General features: G+C 22.4%; 2 protein-coding genes across 5 annotated transcripts in view; both read left to right on the forward strand.

Annotated features, from left to right (window-relative positions):
- LOC145287834 (Na(+)/H(+) exchanger beta-like) overlaps positions 1 to 24,803 on the forward strand; it is a 1,099,100-nt gene that overhangs the window by 235,459 nt on the left and 838,838 nt on the right. For all 4 annotated transcript variants that reach the window (XM_080135700.1, XM_080135702.1, XM_080135704.1 and 1 more), the window contains exon 2: positions 17,520 to 17,636. The gene's annotated coding sequence lies outside the window, so the exon portion shown is untranslated. The remainder of the gene's footprint in view (positions 1 to 17,519; positions 17,637 to 24,803) is intronic.
- Positions 390 to 2,701, forward strand: LOC145288117 (uncharacterized). The gene is made up of 2 exons (XM_080136185.1): positions 390 to 441; positions 1,419 to 2,701. Exons 1-2 carry the CDS (start codon positions 390 to 392, stop codon positions 2,699 to 2,701), a joined length of 1,335 nt encoding a protein of 444 aa, XP_079992311.1.

The raw sequence follows: 24,803 nt of genomic DNA on the forward strand, positions 1-24,803 counted from the left end.
CGTTTCTTTTTAAAGAAAGGTGAAAACTTGCATTGCTACCGTTACAAAAGCATAATATTTGGTTTCAGTGCAAGCCCTTTTATTTTGAATTATGTGTTAAAGTTCCATGCTGACAAATTTCCTTTGGAAGCATTAAAGTCTAATTTTTATGTTGATAACCTAGTTAAAACTGGGAATAACCCTGAAACCCTATCTGCCTTGTATACCTCTGTGAGAGAGCGTCTACGCGAAGGAAATTTTGATTTGCAATCGTGTAATTCTAACTGTGTAGCGCTCAAGAAGAAAATGGAGGCTGATTGAATCTTATCAGCATTCGATTCTGGTTGTGAAAAAGTCTTGGGTTATCTATACGACCCTGTGCAAGATTCCATAAGGGTCTCACCACAATCATGCGACGTGGAAGCATCAACCAAGAGAAAAATATTGTCCGAGACCTCAAAGGTATTTGACCCTTTGTCCCTTTATTTACCTGTAACAGTGCGAGGTTGTTTATTAATGAGAGAACTTTGGAAACTAAAGCTGAATTGGAATCATGCTGTTCCTCAAAGCATGTGTTCTGTTTGGAAAACACTGGAGAGTTTTAGATGAAGGAAAGGAAACACAGTTATTTTTCGTTTGTGATGCGGCTAAATCCGCGTATGGGTTTACAGTGTATGCAGTACAGGATGGAAAATGATCCTTGGTATTTGCAAAAGCAAAAATGGCTCCTCTACAAGGAAGATCCCTCCCAACGTTGGAACTTTTATTTGTGTTTTTGGCTGTGAAATGTTTTCCTTTTATTAAACAGTCCCTAAAGGACATTACTGTAAAAAAATATTTATGCGATTACAGATGCCCAGGTAGTTCTGTCTTGGGTTCTTCCTGATTTTGTCCAAACAAAAAATATATTTGTAAGACATAGATTACAGGACATAACTCAAATGACGGAGAAAATTAAAACTGATCTTGATATAAAAGTGAATTTTAGGTATGTTCCCACTGCTACAAATCCCAATCCAGCTGATTTCTTCACCAGAGGCCTAATTATTAACGGATTTAAAGAAAACCTTCCTCTTTGGTATGAGGGGCCTGAATGGATAAGGCAGGATGAATCCTCCTGGCACCATGATCAATTGGGTTGCCTTTCTAAGGGCGGATTTGTCCCTCGGTGAATTATGTAACAGAGAATGAAGTCGCTACTTCTGTAGTCGAGCTGGAGAGATTTTCCAGCCTTAGTAAATTGATTAGTGTAACTTCATTGATCTTTTTGTTAACGGATTAAAAAAGCGAGTGATGGATCCCAAGTTACAAGCTAATACCTACCTGATTAAAACAATGCAGAAACCATCTTTTTCAGCAGAGCTAGACTTTTTATTAACTCCTGAAGGAAATAACGTGGCCAAGTTGTTAAAGATCTGAACCTCTTTCTGGATCCAAAGTCATTGTAAGATCTAGGGGGAGAATAGAAAAATCTGTATATCACCCATATGAAGTTCAAAATCTGGTTTTATTGGGGAAAAAGCATCGTCTGACAGAATTGATTATTCGGGAGTGCCATCAAAGAAGTCAACATTTAGGCTTGGCCATAACATTAAATGAGGTGAGATTAGCAGGTTACTGGATACCACAAGCCAGACAGGCTATTAAGAATGTGGTTAATACTTGTGCCAAGTGTAAAAGGTTTAATCCTGTTTCCTTCTCAACACCTAATCCAACCAACCTACCGACTCTGCGTGTGAATTTTTCCAAACCCTTTTTACATACTGGTGTGGATTTTACCAGTCATATTTATGTTAAAGGAAAAGATGGCGACTATAAAATGTGCATTGTCCTTTTTACATGCATGAGCATTAGGGCAGTACATTTAGAACTGGTACCAGATATGTCTGCAAAATCGTTTATACAGGCCTTTGTCAGATTTACGAACGTGAATGGAATCCCCACTCACCTTTACTCGGATAATGCCCGTACATTTACTGCTGCTGCCAGAATTATAAACAAAGGGATGATAGCAGATGAATTTAAAGTACGGTTCCACTCATACGAACATAAACATTGTACTATTCCACTGTTTTCTCCTTGGTACGGTGGCAGCTGGGAAAGGTCTATCAAGACCATAAAATCTTGCCTATATAATGCTATAGGAAGAGGAAAATTAGAATATTTTGGTCTACTAACCATTTTGTCGGACGTTCAAAGGGCAATAAACAGCCGCCCCCTGACATATATAAGCTCTGATGACTATGAGCTGGACATTTTAGCTCCAAACTCTCTCATGAACGCCAATGTTGGTCGTGTAATATTAATGAGGGTTGAAGACCAGGACCTGGGAACCATGGACCCGCTTGCACTAAGGGACTTGATTCAAACCTTGCGTTCTCGGGAAGACAGTCTGAAAAAATTTAGGAAACTTTGGAATGAAGACTTATTGAGTCTCAGAGAAAGAACCTTGAATCTAGCTGACTCTTCTTTTGAAGATAAGATAAAACCAGGAGATATATATATAGTACTCATTAAAAGTCCTCTGAAGACTAGGCCTTTTTGGTCCCTAGGTAAAGTCCTCGAACTAATCCGAGGAAGTGATAATTTGGTACGCATGGTGAAAGTGAAGAAAGGAAATGTAGCTATAGACATGCACTCCATCAAACATCTCTTTCCTCAAGAATTCTCTCAACAGCCAGAAGAACCCGACCCAACAGACATGGAACCATCAAGCTCTTAAGATGTGAGCCTAGACCCACAAAGGAAAGAGAGCACGATAATTTGGATCTGTTCAGCCTGCAACAGACCAGAAGATACTAGACAAATGATAGTATGTGATACATGCGATGATTGGTTTCATTTCGATTGTGTGGGCCTAATAGAAGCACCACCAGAAGATGAACAGTGGTGCTGTAATGACTGCAATCCTCGAGATTTAACAAGGGAAATACCCAGCCTATTAAGCGTCTATACTGACTGTTTTATTCCCCTTAATCAGGAATTCTTTTTTTTTTTTGTGCGGAATGTGTATAAGAATTGAAATTGATTTGACTTACCGGGAGTGGGTCGGAGGGAAGAGAAGACACTAAACTGCTGTTTGCCGTTAGTGAGAAACTGGGTGTGTATCTCCTACTAAGTTTAATATATATTCTCATCTCGTTGGAAATCACGTTGGAATTCTCGCCACTGAGAGTTAGTATGCATAAAAGGAGTTGTCTCACTACGGGTTAGTGATTAGTTAAGAAGCTAGTTACCTAGCTTGCTAGTCGGTTGGCGTCTCTTAGACTGATTACCTCGTTACTGTTGTTCGGCAAACGTTACCAGTTAATTGTTACCTTTACAAGGAAAGAAAAGACTGCTTGTAAACAACGTCACCATTTCGTTGCAAGCCCTTACTGCCTTTTCTTACCCCCCCTTCTTCTTGTTGGTGAAATAATCCCGACAATATATATCTGTAAATGACGTTTATTTATGCACGTAGAAACAATTTGGTGGCTACGAATTTCCATCCACCACTTGCCTAGGATAGGTTCTATTGATTTTAGGGACTTTATTTATAGACAATAGAAAGAAAGAGATTTTGAGTGCCTTGCGTAAAGAAAATGCTTTTAAAAATATGTAAATTGATCAAGTAGTAATTTTTCACATTAATCAAACATATTTGTTTTGTTTTTTTGTTTGAAAACGATTATAACTCGCAATGAAAATACAGCCAAAATAATCGTTTCAAAATTTGGGACGCTAAAAACATACGTAGTTTTTATTCTATTCAGTGTTGTTGTTATATTCGTTTTGTTTTTATTAGAATTTTTTATATTCGTTTTTTTTTATTAGATTTTTTTTATATTAGATTTTTTTTATATTCGTTTTGTTTTTATTAGAATTTTTTATATTAGAATTTTTTTATATTAAAATTTTTTTATATTCGTTTTGTTTTTATTAGAATTTTCTATATTCGTTTTGTTTTTATTAGAATTTTTTATATTCGTTTTGTTTTTATTAGAATTTTTTATATTCGTTTTGTTTTTATTAGAATTTTTTATATTCGTTTTGTTTTTATTAGATTTTTTTTTATATTCGTTTTGTTTTTATTAGAATTTTTTATATTCGTTTTGTTTTTATTAGATTTTTTTATATTAGATTTTTTTTATATTCGTTTTGTTTTTATTAGAATTTTTTTTATATTAGACTTATTTTATATTCGTTTTGTTTTTATAAGAATTTTTTATATTAGAATTTTTTTATATTAAAATTTTTTTATATTCGTTTTGTTTTTATTAGAATTTTTTATATTCGTTTTGTTTTTATTAGAATTTTTTATATTCGTTTTGTTTTTATTAGATTTTTTTTTATATTCGTTTTGTTTTTATTAGAATTTTTTATATTCGTTTTGTTTTTATTAGATTTTTTTTATATTAGATTTTTTTTATATTCGTTTTGTTTTTATTAGATTTTTTTTATATTAGAATTATTTTATATTCGTTTTGTTTTTATAAGAATTTTTTATATTAGAATTTTTTTATATTAAAATGTTTTTATATTCGTTTTGTTTTTATTAGAATTTTTTATATTCGTTTTGTTTTTATTAGAATTTTTTATATTCGTTTTGTTTTTATTAGATTTTTTTTATATTCGTTTTGTTTTTATTAGAATTTTTTATATTCGTTTTTTTATTAGAATTTTTTTATATTCGTTTTGTTTTTATTAGAATTTTTTTATATTCGTTTTGTATTTATTAGAATTTTTTATTAGAATTTTTTATATTCGTTTTGTTTTTATTAGAATTTTTTATTAGAATTTTTTTATATTCGTTTTTTTTTATTAAAAATTTTTTATATTCGTTTTTTTATTAGATTTTTTTATATTCGTTTTGTTTTTATTAGAATTTTTTTATATTAGAATTTTTTTATATTAAAATTTTTTTATATTCGTTTTGTTTTTATTAGAATTTTTTATATTCGTTTTGTTTTTATTAGAATTTTTTTAGATTTGTTTTATATTAAAATTTTTTTATATTCGTTTTGTTTTTATTAGAATTTTTTATATTCGTTTTGTTTTTATTAGAATTTTTTTATATTCGTTTTGTTTTTCTTAGAATTTTTTTATATTCGTTTTTTTATTAGAATTTTTTTATATTCGTTTTGTTTTTATTAGAATTTTTTATATTCGTTTTGTATTTATTAGAATGTTTTATGAGAATTTTTTATATTCGTTTTGTTTTTATTAGAATTTTTTATTAGAATTTTTTTATATTCGTTTTGTTTTTATTAGAATTTTTTTATATTCGTTTTTTTATTAGAATTTTTTTATATTCGTTTTTTTTATTAGAATTTTCTTATATTCGTTTTTTTATTAAAATTTTTTTATATTCGTTTTTTTATTAGAATTTTTTTATATTCGTTTTGTTTTTATTAGAATTTTTTAATATTCATTTTCTTATTAGAATTTTTTTATATTCGTTTTTTTTATTAGAATTTTTTTTATATTCGTTTTTTTCATTAGAATTTTTTATATTCGTTTTTTTTATTAGAATTTATTAATATTCGTTTTGATTTTATTAAAAAAATTTTATATTCGTTTTTTATTAGAATTTTTTATATTCGTTTTTTATTAGAATTTTTTTATATTCGTTTTTTTATAAAAAATTTTTTATATTCGTTTTTTTATTAGAATTTTTTTAATATTAGAATTTTTTATATTCATTTTGTTTTTATTAAAATTTTTGTTTTTATAAGAATTTTTTTATATTCGTTTTTTATTAGAATTTTTTTTATATTAGAATTTTTTTATATTCGTTTTTTTATATTCTTTTTTTTTTATATTCGTTTTGTTTTTATTATAATTTTTTATATTCGTTTTGATTTATTAGAATTTTTTTATATTACTTTTGTTTTTATTAGAATTTTTTTATATTCGTTTTTTATCAGAATTTTTTTATATTCGTTTTTTTTTAGAATTTTTTTATATTCGTTTTGTTTTTATTAGAATTTTTTTATATTCGTTTTTTTACTAGAATTTTTTTATATTCGTTTTGTTTTTATTACAATTTTTATAGTCGTTTTGTGTTTATTAGAATTTTTTTATTAGAATTTTTTTATATTCGTTTTGTTTTTATTAGATTTTTTTATATTCGTTTTTTATTAGAATTTTTTTATATTCCTTTATTTTATTTGAATTTTTTTATATTTGTTTTTTTTATTAGAATTTTTTATGTTCGTTTTGTTTTTATTAGAATTTTTTTATATTCGTTTTTTTTTATTAGAATTTTTGTTATATTCGTTTTTTTTTCAGTATAATTTTTTTATATTCGTTTTTTTTATTAGAATTTTTTATATTCGTTTTGTTTTATTAGAATGTTTTTATATTCGTTTTTTTATCAGAATTTTTTATATTCGTTTTTTATTAGAATTTTTTTATATTCGTTTTGTTATTATAAGATTTTTTTATATTTGTTTTTTTATTAGAATTTTTTTATATTTGTTTTTTTATTAGAATTTTTTATATTCGTTTTTTTATTAGAATATTTTATATTCGTTTTGCTTTTATTAGAATATTTTATATTCGTTTTGTTTTTATTAGAATGTTTTTATATTCGTTTGTTTTTATAAGAATTTTTTTTTATATTCGTTTTGTTTTTATTAGAATTTTTTATATTCGTTTTGTTTTTATTAGAATTTTTTTATAAGAATTTTTTATATTCGTTTTTTTTATTAAAAATTTTTTATATTCGTTTTTTTTTAGAATTTTTTTATATTCGTTTTGTTTTTATTAGAATTTTTTTATATTAGAATTTTTTTATATTAAAATTTTTTTATATTCGTTTTTTTTTATTAGAATTTTTTATATTCGTTTTGTTTTTATTAGAATTTTTTTAGATTCGTTTTTTATTAGAATTTTTTTATATTCGTTTTGTTTTTATTAGAATTTTTTATATTCGTTTTGTTTTTATTAGAATTTTTTTATATTCGTTTTGTTTTTCTTAGAATTTTTTATATTCGTTTTTTTATTAGAATTTTTTTATATTCGTTTTGTTTTTATTAGAATTTTTTATATTCGTTTTGTATTTATTAGAAGTGTTATTAGAATTTTTTATATTCGTTTTGTTTTTATTAGAATTTTTTATATTCGTTTTGTTTTTATTAAAAAATTTTTATATTCGTTTTTTATTAGAATTTTTTATATTCGTTTTTTTTATTAGAATTTTCTTATATTCGTTTTTTTATTAAAATTTTTTTATATTCGTTTTTTTATTAGAATTTTTTTATATTCGTTTTGTTTTTATTAGAATTTTTTTATATTCATTTTTTTTATTAGAATTTTTTTTATATTCTTTTTTTTTATTAGAATTTTTTTATATTCGTTTTTTTTTATCAGAATTTTTTAATATTCGTTTTGATTTTATTAAAAAATTTTATATTCGTTGTTTATTAGAATTTTTTATATTCGTTTTTTTATTAGAATTTTTTTATATTCGTTTTTTATAAAAAATTTTTTATATTCGTTTTTTATTAGAATTTTTTAATATTAGAATTTTTTATATTCATTTTGTTTTTATTAAAGTTTTTGTCTTTATAAGAATTTTTTTATATTCGTTTTTTATTAGAATTTTTTTATATTAGAATTTTTTTATATTCGTTTTTTTATTAGAATTTTTTTTATATTCATTTTGTTTTTATTAGAATTTTTTATATTCGTTTTGATTTATTAGATTTTTTTTATATTACTTTTGTTTTTATTAGAATTTTGTTATTATAAGATTTTTTTATATTTGTTTTTTGTATTAGAATTTTTTTATATTAGTTTTTTTTATTAGAATTTCTTTATATTCGTTTTTTTATTAGAATTTTTTATATTCGTTTTTTATCAGAATTTTTTTATATTCGTTTTTTATTAGAATTTTTTTATATTCGTTTTGTTATTATAAGATTTTTTATATTTGTTTTTTTATTAGAATTTTTTATATTAGTTTTTTTTATTAGAATTTTTTATATTAGTTTTGTGTTTATTAGAATTTTTTATATTCGTTTTGTTTTTATTAGAAGTTTTTTATATTCGTTTTGTTTTTATTAGAATTTTTTTATATTCGTTTTGCTTTTATTAGAATTTTTTTTATATTCGTTTTACTTTTATTAGAATTTTTTATATTCGTTTTGCTTTTATTAGAATTTTTTTATATTCGGTTTTAATTAGAATTTTTTATATTCGTTTTTTTAATAGAATTTTTTAATAATCGTTTTCTTTTTATTAGAATTTTTTTATATTCGTTTTGTTTTTATAAGAATTTTTTTATATTCGTTTTGTTTTTATTAGAATGTTTTTATATTCATTTTGTTTTTATTAGAATTTTTTATATTCGTTTTGATTTATTAGATTTTTTTTATATTACTTTTGTTTTTATTAGAATTTTGTTATTATAAGATTTTTTTATATTTGTTTTTTGTATTAGAATTTTTTTATATTAGTTTTTTTTATTAGAATTTCTTTATATTCGTTTTTTTATTAGAATTTTTTATATTCGTTTTTTATCAGAATTTTTTTATATTCGTTTTTTATTAGAATTTTTTTATATTCGTTTTGTTATTATAAGATTTTTTTATATTTGTTTTTTTATTAGAATTTTTTATATTAGTTTTTTTTATTAGAATTTTTTATATTAGTTTTGTGTTTATTAGAATTTTTTATATTCGTTTTGTTTTTATTAGAAGTTTTTTATATTCGTTTTGTTTTTATTAGAATTTTTTTATATTCGTTTTGCTTTTATTAGAATTTTTTTTATATTCGTTTTACTTTTATTAGAATTTTTTATATTCGTTTTGCTTTTATTAGAATTTTTTTATATTCGGTTTTAATTAGAATTTTTTATATTCGTTTTTTTAATAGAATTTTTTAATAATCGTTTTCTTTTTATTAGAATTTTTTTATATTCGTTTTGTTTTTATAAGAATTTTGTTATATTCGTTTTGTTTTTATTAGAATGTTTTTATATTCGTTTTGTTTTTATTAGAATTTTTTTATAAGAATTTTCATATTCGTTTTGTTTTGATTAGAATTTTTTATAAGAATTTATTTATATTCGTTTTGTTTTTATTAGAATTTTTTTATAAGAATTTTTTATATTCGTTTTGTTTTTATTAGAATTTTTTATAAGATTTTTTTAATATTCGTTTTTTTTATATTACAATTTTTTTATATTCGTTTTTTTATTAGAATTTTTTTATATTCGTTTTTTTTATTTGATTTTTTTGTATTCGTTTTTTATTAGAATTTTTTATGTTCGTTTTTTTTATTAGATTTGTTTTATATTCGTTATTTTATTAGATTTTTTTTTATATTTGTTTTTTTCATTAGAATGTTTTATATTCGTTTTTTTATTAGAATTTTTTATATTCGTTTTTTTTATTAGAATTTTTTTATATTCGTTTTTTTATTAGAATTTTTTTATATTTGTTTTGTTTTTATTAGAATTTTTTTATATTCGTTTTTTTATTTGAATTTTTTTATATTCGTTTTTTTTAGAATTTTTTTATATTCGTTTTTTTATTAGAATTTTTTTATATTCGTTTTTTTATTAGAATTTTTTATATTCGTTTTGTTTTTATTAGAATTTTTTTATATTCGTTTTTTTTATTAGATTTGTTTATATTCGTTTTGTTTTTATTAGAAGTTTTTTATATTAGAATTTTTTTATATTAAAAATTATTTATATTCGTTTTGATTTGATTAGATTTTTTTTATATTAGAATTTTTTTATATTCGTTTTGTTTTTATTAGAATTTGTTATATTAACAATTTTTATATTAAAATCTTTTTATATTCGTTTTGTTTTTATTAGCATTTTTTATATTCGTTTTGTTTTTATTAGAATTTTTTTATATTAGAATTTTTTTATATTAGAATATTTTTATATTTGAATTTTTATATTCGTTTTGTTTTTATTAGAAAGTTTTTATATCAGAAAATCTTTTTATTCGTTTTGTTTTTATTAGAATGTTTTTATTAGAATTTTTTATATCCGTTTTGTTTTTATTAGAATGTTTTTATTAGAATTTTTTATATTAAAAAAATTTCATATTAGAATCTTTTTATATTCGTTTTGTTTTTATTAGAATTTTTTATATTTGAATCTTTTTATATTCGTTTTGTTTCTATTAGATTTTTTTATATTAGAATTTTTTTATATTAGAATTTTTTTATATTAGAATTTTTTTATATTAGAATTTTTTATATTTGTTTTGTTTTTATTGAAAATTTTTTATATCAGAATATCTTTGTATTCCTTTTGGTTTTATTAGAATGTTTTTTATTTTTATATTCGTTTTTTATTTTTATATTCGTTTTATTTTTATTAGAATTTCTTATATTAAAAGATTTTTATATTAGAATCTTTTTATATTCGTTTTGTTTTTATTAGAATTTTTTTATATTAAAATCTGTTTATATTCGTTTCGTTTCTATTAGAATTTTTTCGTAGTAGAATGTTTTTATATTATAATCTTTATATATTAGAATTTTTTAATATTCGTTTGGATTTTATTAGAATTTTTTTATATTAGAATTTTTTATATTACAATCTTTTTATATTCGTTTTGATTTTATTAGAATTTTTTTATATTAGCATTTTTTTATATTAGAATTTTTATATTCGTTTTGTTTTTAATAGAAATTTTTTATATTAAATTTTTTTATATTCGTTTTGTTTTATTAGAATTTTTTTATATTAGAATTTTTTATATTCGTTTTGATTTTATTAGAAATTTTTTATATTCAAATTTTTTATATTAGTTTTGTTTTTATTAGAATTTTTTTATATTAGAATTTTTGGTATTCGTTTTGTTTTTATTAGCATTTTTTTATATTAGAATTTTTTATATTCGTTTTGTTTTTATTAGAAATTTTTTATATTAGACTTTTTTAATATTCGTTTTGATTTTATTAGAATTTTTTTATATTAGAATTTTTTATATTAGAATCTTTTTATATTCGTTTTGATTTTATTAGAATGTTTTATATTAGAATTTTTTTTTATATTAGAATTTTTATATTCGTTTTGTTTTTATTAGAAATTTTTTATATTAAATTTTTTTTATATTCGTTTTGTTTTTATTAGAAATTTTTTATATTAGAATCTTTTTATATTCGTTTTGTTCCTATTAGAATTTTTTTATATTAGAATTTTTTTTATATTAGAATCTTTTTATATTAGAATTTTTTATACTCGTCTTGTTTTTATTAGAAAGTTTTTATATCAGAATATCTTTTTATTCGTTTTGTTTTTATTAGAATGTTTTTATTAGAAATTTTTATATCCGTTTTGTTTTTATTAGAATTTTTTAATTAAAAAATTTCATATTAGAATCTTTTTATATTCGTTTTGTTTTTATTAGAATTTTTTATATTAGAATTGTTTTTATATTCGTTTTGTTTCTATTAGAATTTTTTTATATTAGAATTTTTTTATATTAGAATTTTTTTATATTAGTATTTTTTATATTAGAATTTTTTATATTCGTTTTGTTTTTATTGGAAATTTTTTTATATCAGAATATCTTTGTATTCCTTTTGTTTTAATAGAATGGTTTTATTATAATTTTTTATATTCGTTTTATTTTATTAGAATTTCTTATATGAAAAAAATTTTATATTAGAATTTTTTTATATTCGTTTTTTTTTCATTAGAATTTTTTTATATTAGAACTATTTATATTAGATTCTTTTTATATTCGTTTGTATTTTATTAGAGATTTTTTATATTAGAATTTTTTTATATCAGAATTTTTTATATTCGTTTTGTTTTTATTAGAAATTTTTTATATTAGAATTTTTTATATTCGTTTTGTTTTTATTAGAATTTTTTTATATTAGAATTTTTTATATTCCTTTTGTTTTTATTAGAAATTTTTTATATTAGAATTTTTTATATTCGTTTTGTTTTTATTAGAAAGTTTTTATATCAGAAAATCTGTTTATTCGTTTTGTTTTTATTAGAATGTTTTCATTAGAATTTTTTATATCCGTTTTGTTTTTATTAGAATTTTTTTATATTAGAATTTTTATATTCGTTTTGTTTTTATTAGAATTTTTTTATATTAGAATTTTTTATATTCGTTTTGTTTTTATTAGAATTTTTTTATATCAGAATTTTTTATATTCGTTTTGTTTTTATTAGAATTTTTTTATATCAGAATTTTTTATATTCGTTTTGTTTTTATTAGAATGTTTTTATATCAGAATTTTTTATATTCGTTTTGTTTTTATTAGAATTTTTTTATATTAGAATTTTTTATATTCGTTTTGTTTTTATTAGAATTTTTTTATATCAGAATTTTTTATATTCGTTTTGTTTTTATTAGAATTTTTTTATATCAGAATTTTTTATATTCGTTTTGTTTTTATTAGAATTTTTTATATTAGAATTTTTTATATTCGTTTTGTTTTTATTAGAAATTTTTTATATCAAAATTTTTTATATTAGTTTTGTTTTTATTAGAATTTTTTTATATTAGAATTTTTTGTATTCGTTTTGTTTTTTTAGCATTTTTTTATATTAGAATTTTTTATATTCGTTTTGTTTTTATTAGAAATTTTTTATATTAGAATGTTTTTATATGAGATTTTTTTATATTCGTTTTGTTTTTATTAGAATTTTTTTAATTCGATTGTTTTATATTCGTTTTGTTTTCATTAAAGTATTTCATATGAGAATGTTTTATATTCTGTTTGTTTTTATTAGAATTTTATATTAAAATTTTGTTATATAAGAATTTTTTATATTCGTTTTGTTTTTTTTAGAGATTGTTTCTATTTGAATTTTTTTATATTAGAATTTTTTATATGAGTTTTGTTTTTATTAGAAATTTTTTATATCAGAATTTTTTATATTAGAATTTTTTTATATTTGTTTTTTGTTTATTAGAATTTTTTTTATATTAGAATTTTTTTATATTAGAATTTTTTTATATTCGGTTTTTTCTATTAGAATCTTTTTATATTAGTTTTGTTTACATTAGTTTTGTGTTTATTAGAATTTTTCATATTAGAATTTATTTATGTTAGAATTTTTTATATTAGAATATTTTTATATTAGAATTTTTTATATTCGTTTTGTTTTTATTAGAAATTTTATATATCAGAATATCTTTGTATTCGTTTTGTTTTCATTAGAATGTTTTTATTAGAATTTTTTATATTCGTTTTGTTTTTATTAGAAATTTTTTATATCAGAATATCTTTGTATTCGTTTTGTTTTCATTAGAATGTTTTTATTAGAATTTTTTATATTCGTTTTGTTTTTATTAGAAATTTTTTATATCAGAATATCTTTGTATTCGTTTTGTTTTCATTAGAATGTTTTTATTAGAATTTTTTATATTCGTTTTGTTTTTATTAGAATTTGTTATATTAAAATTTTTTATTTTAGAATCTTTTTATATTCGTTTTGTTTCTATTAGAATTTTTTCATATTAGAATTTTTGATATTAGAATCTTTTTATATTAGAATTTTTTTATATTAGAATTTTTTATATTAGAATTTTTTATATTCGTTTTGATTTTATTAGAATTTTTTATATTAGAATTTTTTATATTAGAATTTTTTATATTCGTTTTGATTTTATTAGAATTTTTTTTATATTAGAATTTTTTATATTAGAATTTTTTATATCCGTTTTGATTTTATTAGAATTTTTTTTATATTAGAAATTTTTTATATTCGTTTTGTTTTTATTAGAATTTTTTTATATCAGAATTTTTTATATTCGTTTTGTTTAATTAGAATTTTTTTATATTAGAATTTTTTATATTCGTTTTGTTTTTATTAGAATTTTTTTATATCAGAATTTTTTATATTCGTTTTGTTTTTATTAGAATTTTTTTATATCAGAATTTTTTATATTCGTTTTGTGTTTATTAGAATTTTTTAATATTAGAATTTTTTATATTCGTTTTGAAATATTATTATTATGAATTATTAGAAATTTTTTATATCAAAATTTTTTATATTAGTTTTGTTTTTATTAGAATTTTTTTATATTAGAATTTTTTGTATTCGTTTTGTTTTTTTAGCATTTTTTTATATCAGAACTTTGTATATTCGTTTTGTTTTTATTAGAAATTTTTTTATATTAGAATGTTTTTATATGAGATTTTTTTATATTCGTTTTGTTTTTATTAGATTTTTTTAATTCGATTGTTTTATATTCGTTTTGTTTTCATTAAAGTTTTTCATATGAGAATGTTTTATATTCTGTTTGTTTTTATTAGAATTTTATATTAGAATTTTGTTATATAAGAATTTTTTATATTCGTTTTGTTTTTTTTAGAGATTGTTTTTATTAGAATTTTTTATATAAGAATTTCTTATATGAGTTTTGTTTTTATTAGAATTTTTTTATATCAGAATTTTTTATATTAGAATTTTTTTATATTTGTTTTTGTTTATTAGAATTTTTTTTATATTAGAATTTTTTTATATTAGAATTTTTTTATATTCGGTTTTTTCTATTAGAATTTTTTTATATTAGTTTTGTTTACATTTGTTTTGTGTTTATTAGAATTTTTCATATTAGAATTTATGTATGTTAGAATTTTTTATATTATTTTTGTTTTTATTGGAATTTTTTATATTAGAATATTTTTATATTAGAATTTTTTATATTCGTTTTGTTTTTATTAGAAATTTTTTATATCAGAATATCTTTGTATTCGTTTTGTTTTCATTAGAATGTTTTTATTAGAATTTTTTATATTCGTTTTGTTTTTATTAGAATTTGTTATATTAAAATTTTTTCTATTAGAATCTTGTTTATATTCGTTTTGTTTTTATTACAATTTTGTTATTTTAGAATCTTTTTATATTCGTTTTGTTTCTATTAGAATTTTTTCATATTAGAATTTTTGATATTAGAATCTTTTTATATTAGAATTTTTTTATATTAGAATTTTTTATATTAGAATTTTTTATATTCGTTATGATTTTATTAGAATTTTTTTATATTAGAATTTTTTATATTAGAATTTTTTATATTCGTTATGATTTAATTAGAATTTTTTTATATTAGAATTTTTTATATTAGAATTTTTTATATTCGTTATGATTTAATTAGAATTTTTTTATATTAGAATTTTTTATATTAGAATTTTTTATATTCGTTATTATTTAATTAGAATTTTTTTATATTAGAATTTTTTATATTAGAATTTTTTATATCCGTTTTGATTTTATTAGAATTTTTTTATATTAGAATTTTTTATATTAGAATTTTTTATATCCGTTTTGATTTTATTAGAATTTTTTTTATATTAGAAAATTTTTATATTCGTTTTGTTTTTATTAGAATTTTTTATTAGACAGTTGTTATATTCGTTTTGTTTTTATTAAAAAATTTTTATATTAGAATTTTTTTTTATTAGAAATTATTTATATTCGTTTTGATTTTATTAGATTTTTTTTATATTAGAAATTTTTTATATTCGTTTTGTTTTTATTAGAATTTGTTATATTAAAATTTTTATATTAAAATCTTTTTATATTCGTTTTTTTTATTAGAATTTTTTTATATGAGAATCTTTTTATATTCGTTTTGTTCCTATTAGAATTTTTTATATTAGAATTTTTTTTTATATTAGAATCTTTTTATATTAGAATTTTTATATAAGAATTTTTTTTTATTAGAATTGTTTTTATATTGGTTTTGATTTTATTAGAATTTTTTTATATTAGAATTTTTTATATTAGAATTTTTTTACATTCGTTTTGATTTTATTAGAATTTTTTTATATTAGAAATTTTTTATATTCGTTTTGTTTTTATTAGAAATTTTTTATATTAGTAATTTTATATATTTGTTTTGTTTTTATTAGAATTTTTTATTAGAAATTTTTTATATTCGTTTTGTTTTTATTAGAATTTTTTTATATTAGAATTTTTTTATATTAGAATTTTTTTATATTAGAAATTTTTTATATTCGTTTTGATTTTATTAGATTTTTTTATATTAGAAATTTGTTATATTCGTTTTGTTTTTATTAGAAAATTTTATTAAAATTTTTTTATATTCGTTTTGTTTTTATTAGAATTTTTTTATATTAGAATTTTTTATATTCGTTTTGTTTTTATTAGAATTTTTTTATATTAGAATTTTTTATATTCGTTTTCTTTTCATTAGAAATATTTTATATTAGAATTTTTGTCTATTAGAATTTTTATATTCGTTTTGTTTTTATTAGAATTTTTTATATTAGAATTATATTATATCCGTTTCGTTTTCATTAGAATTTTTTATATTAGAATTTTTTATATTGTTTTTTTTTATTAGAATTTTTATATTTGAATTTTTTATATTTGTTTTGTTTTTATTACAATTTTTTATAGTCGCTTTGTTTTTATTAGAATGTTTTCAAAACAGAAAAGTAATATTCAAAAATTTAAGGAAAAAATGAAACACTGAAAGAAATTATTCGTAAAATATCAGTGTAAAAAATGAGAAACCCATTTATAGTTTTGTTTTATTTGCATGTTTTAAACGTGACAAAAAATACACACCTTAAATCGCACAAACCGGTTTTCGCCCGCGTGGGGATGCAACTAAATATTATTTTGTTTATCTATTTTATTTTTGTAATACATGAATATAACATTTTTGTAATACATGAATATAACATTTTTGTAATACATGAATATAACATTTTTGTAATACATGAATATAACATTTACTCAGCATTTTAGTGTCAACTTCCATCGACAAATCATTTTAAATGAAAAAAGTATAACATTAAAGCGGAACGATTTTATTTATTTGTAATGCCAACCAAATTTTAAAAACATATTTTCGGTTTTATTTACTTATTTCGTTTTGTAAGGAGTGTAGAAAAATAAAATCTATTTTAAAATAAATGAAATAAAAAGACGATTCGTAAATTGGCGACTTAAAAAAACATCCATGGTACTTTTATTTATTTATGCAGAATTTTTGATAACGGAACTCATAAACTGGTTTCAAGGCATTAGAGTTTTTTTTTATTATAATATATATATATATATATATATATATATATATATATATATATATATATATATATATATATATATATATATATATATAAGAACTGGATCTTAATGAAGTAAATGAGACATTTAAATCATATTAGTTTTTAAAGAATATGTTTATGATATTCATCTCATATCATCATTTTATTTTGGCATGTCAACTTTGTAAGTCTAGAATGAGAAAAGCTCTAAAATATCTTATCCGGTTTATGGCGTCTTCGATTATTCCTTGTCCTTTGAATGAAACTAACAAATGCATGCTGAGATGCGATTAAGTAGAATCTTAGATGCGATTAAGTGGAATCACCTTTATTTAGCCATGTACACCTTTTAATTTTTAGATATAAAATTAGGAGTTTCATATTTTGCCAGTGTGAGTTTTATATATATTTTTTGTTATATATATATATATATATATATATATATATATATATATATATATATATATATATATATATATATTTGTTGTTATTTGTTTTTCTACAATTCATCTGTACCACATTTTTTTCTTTAGGGACATTAATATGGATGGCAATATAACTGCCTTATCTGCATTGACAAGTTGATCCACCAAAAATTATTAATTTGTGGATTATTTCAAACAAATCACGTGACACACATGGATTCGAAGGTGAGTATTTTTGTTTTAATATTTTATTGATAACAATAGTTTGTGATTTTTTTTAGTGAGGCGCATATTTTTCGTATTTATATTCTTCGGTTAACTGCTCTTACTTGGAGTTTCATTTTCACAACGTTTCGAATGTATCCTGTCGAACGTGGAAATCTGCACGGAATTTCGAATTTCGAACCCTTTATTTAATTTACAAAGTGTCCGAAGAATCCAAATACCTCTTCTGCTGTTGCTACTACTACTACTACTACTACTACTAATAATAATAATAATAATAATAATAATAATAATAATAATAATAGTGTTAAGTTGTAGTTTTCAACTTTTTTCTAACTTTAATCCCAAAATTAATAATTGCAATATTTTATTCTATTCTATTTACAAAAACACACATAATTCCATAAACTACATAAATTTATGTGTGTTATTTGCAAATAGAATACATTCATTACTAATCAATATAATCAATACCATCAATATTTTCTGCACAACAATAGATAGTTTCAAATTTTAACTTTAAAAATCATAATTGATATTGCTTGACTTTGCAGGTTAGTTTTAAAAAATAATCAACGAATTTTAGTCTTTAAAATTTATTGTTAAATAATGTCTGTTGTTTTATTTTATTACGGCTTCATTTACGGTATAGCTTATAGTTCATTGTTTTTTATGCAATATGTTTCAAAGTTTTCTAATACATAAAAAGCTATCAATCATCGTCGATAGCCTGACTTTTCCGCATGTCGCACGTCACAGTGTATGACGTCACGTTTAATCGCAAAAGCCGTCTTTTTGCGAAGAGTAAAAGTGTAGGATGGTAGGGCTGCCATAAATTTAAAAAAACACACACATCAGTTTGTTATTATCTGATGTGAGTGTTTGTTATGCTTGCTCTCTCATTCCGCACTTTTATCCGATAGGAAAATATTGTTACCATCTATTATAAACAATATTAAGTTTAGTTACATACGTTTATATGCTTGATTACAGTTAAAAATTAAAGTTTTAAGAAATTCGATTTTCTTTTTTATCGTTAGCAAATTTTGCTTCCTATTTTAATCCGCTCATTAGATTCACAATCGGTTCTGGTGCTGAGAATGCAATAATCCAAACGTTTGTCCAATTGTACTGTTGTTAATGTAATTGCTTCTGAATGGTCGTCACAACGCATTTCATTAGGGATTGTGCTACATGTTTTGCAATTACTGTCTCCCCACAACATGTAGCTTTTCACAAAATTCCATTGAGATTAAAAGTCATAGGCAGTTCCTGAACTACTAGTTTTGTAAGAAATGACATACGGTTGGCATGACAAACCATTACCTGTGGGAAATTAATCATTTTTAATATTAAATTAACCTTATATGTTAATAACTTATTAATACAATTATTTAATTAATATGATAAAGAATTAACATGCAATTTATATTTTCCCTTAATATATCTAAATATACTAACATATACATTTTATTTTTAGGCAATTTTCTATATCTACTGTAGTAAAATAGAAATATATAAACGTTACTTTGTTTCCCTGTGAATTTTCTCCATTTTATTTTTTGTTTAACTTTTTGTTTTTTCACTTTAGTAGATTTTCTCCCTTTTATAGAACACTCAAATGTATGACCCGTGAGCAGGCAACAGGAGAAAGCCAAGTATCTAAAATGCTCTTCTATTTTTAAGCTATTACTTTCAAATAAATGTTTTTCATTTAATTTGAAATGTTTTTCATTTAATTTGAAACATTTTACACTACCTTGAATTTTTTTCCATGAAATGTTGTGGCTGGATTTTGACATTTTTTTAAATTAACATTTTATTTAAACGATTTCAACGATGTACATGCGACATTTTACTGCAGTCTTCCCAAAATTACCTTCAAAGAACAACCTTGATTATCCGTGTCTATTTAAACTCTTTTAATACCATAGTAAAACAAAATTTTGTTTAGTAATTGTAATGAAATTTACTGGTCTGTTTTAAGCTCTACGGAATATTCTTTATATATATATATATATATATATATATATATATATATATATATATATATATATATATATATATATATATATATATAGCATGGGTGCCCGGTGATGCCCTGGTGTTTGGAGGTGTGTGTGTGTTGAGCAAAAAGAAAAGTGGTAGTAGGAAGGCAGGCTCGAACCCCTTCTGCGAAGGAGGAAAAGAAACAAAAGTGACGTCTTTGCTTTTACGACCACCGCCAAACCGAAAGTGACGTAGGTTTAAATTAAGGCCAGACAATCGAAACGAAAGGATAACTTTCGAAAGTATCGGCGAAAAAAACAACCCCTCCCTGTAGAAAAGTGCCCAGTTGAGGGTGAAGAAATTAATGTTTTTAGACAATTCTTCGGTATTTGTCGTCTGAAGGGGCGAGTCTCAACACGATACTTATCTTGTGAAAATCCTTCGCCTTTGTCGGAAGTTTAAGGCAGACATGCAAACATACATACATACATTAATAGATTTGTAGTTTTAACCCAAACCGATTAAAAAGCTTGCTCTATCTCTGAATATCTTTTATTTCAAATGTTTATACCAGATATTATCTGAGTAATTTTGTAGAGATCGCAGAAATATTTTTTTTTAAATTTGACCCCTATTATGACCCCCAAACATTTATTGTTTGGGGCTCAAATCAAGTTATTAAGTTAAATCCATGTCCAAGAAACCTATATCTAAAATTTCTTGTGTTTATATCCCAGGTTGGCGGAGGAGTTTGGTAGAGTTCTCAAAGGTCAAATCGTTGAACTTTGACCCCTTACCAGCCAAATTTCTGGCCGAAACCCGATGCCAAAGATTTTTCCACATTTCAGTACCCTGAATATCAAATATCGAGTCTATAGACTTAAAACTGAGAGGGTTATTGTGTAAGGAAATGTACACAGACACGTTTACTTTTATAGATATACTAGCAAAAGTACCCGTCGTGGACTGGGTCCAAAAACAGCCTACAGAAAATGGACTCTGATTTATTAAAGTATTATAGGTTATGAAAAGGAAGGGTTGTAAAGAGATAGCTTCGAAATTAAGGCTATCAAAACCCAAGCAAAGTATGATGAAAGTACAAATAAAATAGATAAACCCCATAATTTATTAAAACATACCTGTTCACACTGAAACATTTATATTCTGTGGATCTATATTAAAAAAACTTTGTTAAACTTTGTTACATATTTCTATTCTATGGAGGTCAGACGCGAACGAACACCCCATAATTTTATTATACCATATTTCTTCAAATTGAAACATAATTATCAAAGTATACTTACGCAGATAGATATGTAAAGTCTTTTTTAACGTTTGTGCCTATTTCCATTTTATGGAGGCCAGGCGCGAACCAGACCCCATAATTTTAACGAATCATCATTATGCCAGATCAAACATACACATTCCTGTGTCTCGATACATCTTCTATCATTATATGCGATCAGTTTTCTATAATAGTGAACCATATAGGAGCCTATTCGTGACCAGACACACACATAGACGTTCGGCTTTATATTATACTAGCATGGCTTCCCGGCGTTTCCCGGGCGTTTGCAGGTGTATGCTGAGAAAAAAAAACGGTCCATTTTTTTAATTTGACCCCTATTATGACCCCTTAAAATTTATTGTTTTGGTCCCAAATCAAGTTATTAAGTTAGATCCATGTCCAAGGAACCTATATCTAAAATTTCAAGTGTTTAGACCCAACATTGTCGGAGGACTTTGGTAGAGTTCTCAAAGGTCAAATCGTTGAACTTTGATCCCTTAACAGCGACATTTCTGGACGAAAACCGATCACGTAGATTTTCCCAAATCTCAGTACCCTGTATATCAAATTTGTAGTCTGTAGACTAAAAATTGACAGAGTGTTTGCATAGGGAAATGTACACAGACACACGCACATACACACACACACACACACACACTTTCACTTTTATAGATATATGGACTAGCATTTCAGCCCGGCGTTGCTCGGGTGTTTGGAGGTGTATATTGATAAAAAAAAAAGCGGTCAAGTTTTTTAATTTAGACCCCTATTAGGCCACCAGAACATTTACTGTTTTGGGCTCAAATCAAGTTATTAAGTTAGATCCATGTCCAAGGAACCTACATATGAAATTTCAAGTGTTTAGTCCCAAAATTGTCGGAGGAGTTTGGTAGAATTCTCAAAGGTACAAATCGTTGAACATTGACCTCTTAACAGAAAAATTTCTGGCCGCAAACCGATCACATAGATTTTCCCAAATCTCAGTACCCTGTATATCAAATTTCGAGTCTTTACACTTTAAATTGACAGAGTTATTGCGTAGGGAAATGTACACACACACACACAAACGGACACACAGATACACAGACACGGTCACTGTTATATATATATACTAGCTGTTCCGCCCGGCTTTGCTCGGGTCATATGTACTGTTCACAAGGTTATGTGCATATATATATATATATATTAAACAGTCTGACCATGTAAAGTAATGCCTTCCTGTATAATAATCTTCCTTAACTGCTATAGAGAAAAGACATTCAGAGATTTTCACACACACACACACACACACACACACACACACACACACACACACACACACACACACACACACATATATGTGTGTGTGTGTGTGTGTGTGTGTGTGTGTGTGTGTGTGTGTGTGTGTGTACTAGCAAAAGTACCCGTCGTTGACTGGGTTTAACAACAGACTACAGAAAATGGACTCTGATTTATTAAAGTATGATAGATCATGAAAAGGAAGGGTTGAAAAGAGATATCTTCTAATTTGGGGGTATCAAAACCAAAACCAAATATGATGAAAATAAAAATAAAATAGATAAACCTCATAATTTATTTTACCATACCTGTTCACACTGAAACACTTATCACAATATTCTGTGGATCTATATTAAAAAACCTTGTTAAACTTTGTTACATATTTCTATTCTATGGAAGTCAGGTGCGAACGAACACCCCCATGATTTTATTATACCATATTTCTATGTATTTGTATGCATTGGATTCACTCCTAAACTAATTAAGCGATCATTAATAATTTCAATCATGTGTGTATGATTATATATTCTTATGTATTGATTTCACCCCTAAATTAATTAACCGATCATTATGATTTTTTAATGTGTATATGATTATATATTTTTATGTGTTGGATTCACTCCGAAACTAATTAACCGATCAGTATTACTTTTAAGGATGTTCATATAATTATGTATTTCTATTATTGGATTGATTCTTTAACTAATTACCCGATCATTATAAATTTTAATTATGTGTATATGTTTATATATTTCTACGTATTAGATTTACTCCAAAACTAATTAACCGATCATTATGAATTTTACGAGTCTGTATAATTAACAGATCCTTATGAATTTTAAGGATGTGTATATGTTCATATATATGTATTTATTTGATTCACTCCTAAACTAATTAATCGAACATTATGAATTTAAATTATGTGTATATGATTATATATTTTTGTGTCTTGGATCCACTCCAAAACTAATTAACTGATCATTATGATTTATATGTAATGTATATGTTTGTATATGCCTATGGATGTCATATTCTAAAAATCACATACAATGGTCACTTTGTTAATGTATTTCTGTATATAAGGAATTCTATCCAAGTAATAAGGTACTTGTACAGTAAAGTACTCAGATGAAAAGCTTATGCAAAATCATCGAGTAGTTTCATCTTTATGTTAGAAATAAAATACTTGCGCAGTATCCTACTAATAAATAAGGTACATGTGCAGTATAGTGCTCACATGAAAAAACAAAGATTATCTTACCTGTGACGTACATAAGTTATCAAAACCGTAAATCCCGTTAAATATTCGAGTAGTATGAGTTACATATGAAAAATAATGTGCTTCTCCACTATAGCACCCAGATAAAAAAAACAATCAAAAAAGCAATCAAAACCGAAAATATGTAATATATTCGAGTTGTATGACATTTATATAAGAAATAAGGTGCTTCTTTACTATAACTCTCTGATGTAAAAACAAACTCTCACTTGTGACACATGGAAAAGTTAGCACAACAGAAAATCATGTAAAATTACCGAGTAATTTCATCTATATCTTAGAAATGACGTATTTGTACATTATCCTACCCAAGAAATAAGATACTTGTGCAGTATAGTACTGATCTGAAAAAAAACAAAGGACATCCTTCCTGTGACGTGCATAAAAGTTATTAAAGCCGAAAATTATGTAATATATTCGGGTAGTATAACTTATATAAGTAATAAGGTTCTTCTTCACTATAGCACTCTGATGTAAAAAACAAACTCTTACCTGTGATAACAGAAAAGTTTACAAAACAGAAAATTATGTAAATTATTTTATAGATGTTTTATACATTACCCAAGCAAGGAATTCTTTTTCCATATACGTACTGTAAATTTCCTGTTCTAAGGAAAGAACAATTATTTCATACATATAATACCCGTCTTAGGATAGGTAAAATATTCTTTTGCTCAAGATGGCAAATGATACATAGACATCAAAATTTCCTCTATCCTAAGAATAAATAGGTATGTTCAAAATTTTTCTCATTGTATTATACGGTCCCGGGCAACGCCGGTTGGCCTGACTAGTAATAATTAAAATTTAGTTTCCAGCAGTGCATATCTGAACACTGAAAAATCTACCTTTAGCATTATTTTTGAAGAGCTTCTGCATAAAAACACTATGGGTGTGACCTCTAATAGGTTTGTAAATCAATAGTTTTTCAGGACTTCCAATGCGTGCGCAACCAACATACAACTGGCTATGAGAAAAGCCAGGTGTCTGACAATTAAGTTTAACAACTTTGGCTTTGAGAACTAATTCACATAGGAAATGTTACAGGCTTGATCTGAAATAGCATGTCATAAGGAATAAGGAGAATCCGAGAAATTAACACATTTCACATTTAAAATTTCCAAATGATATAATGGTTATCAGAACATTAGTTTTTTAAGATTGTATTGTTAAGCGTGTGCTATTACACAGTTTAGGTGGATCGAGATTTCTTATTAATATATCTGGAGCTTCTTTTAGTCATATAATTAAGAAATCAGGTTATCATGTGGCATTCCAGGCGGTTGTAGTGAATTCTACAGACAATTTTACCGCCTGATCTTTAAGTAAATAG

This window comes from Euprymna scolopes, chromosome 11, assembly GCF_053919585.1.
Source record: "Euprymna scolopes isolate OS-2025 chromosome 11, ASM5391958v1, whole genome shotgun sequence".
NCBI classification, from domain to species: domain Eukaryota; kingdom Metazoa; phylum Mollusca; class Cephalopoda; order Sepiida; family Sepiolidae; genus Euprymna; species Euprymna scolopes.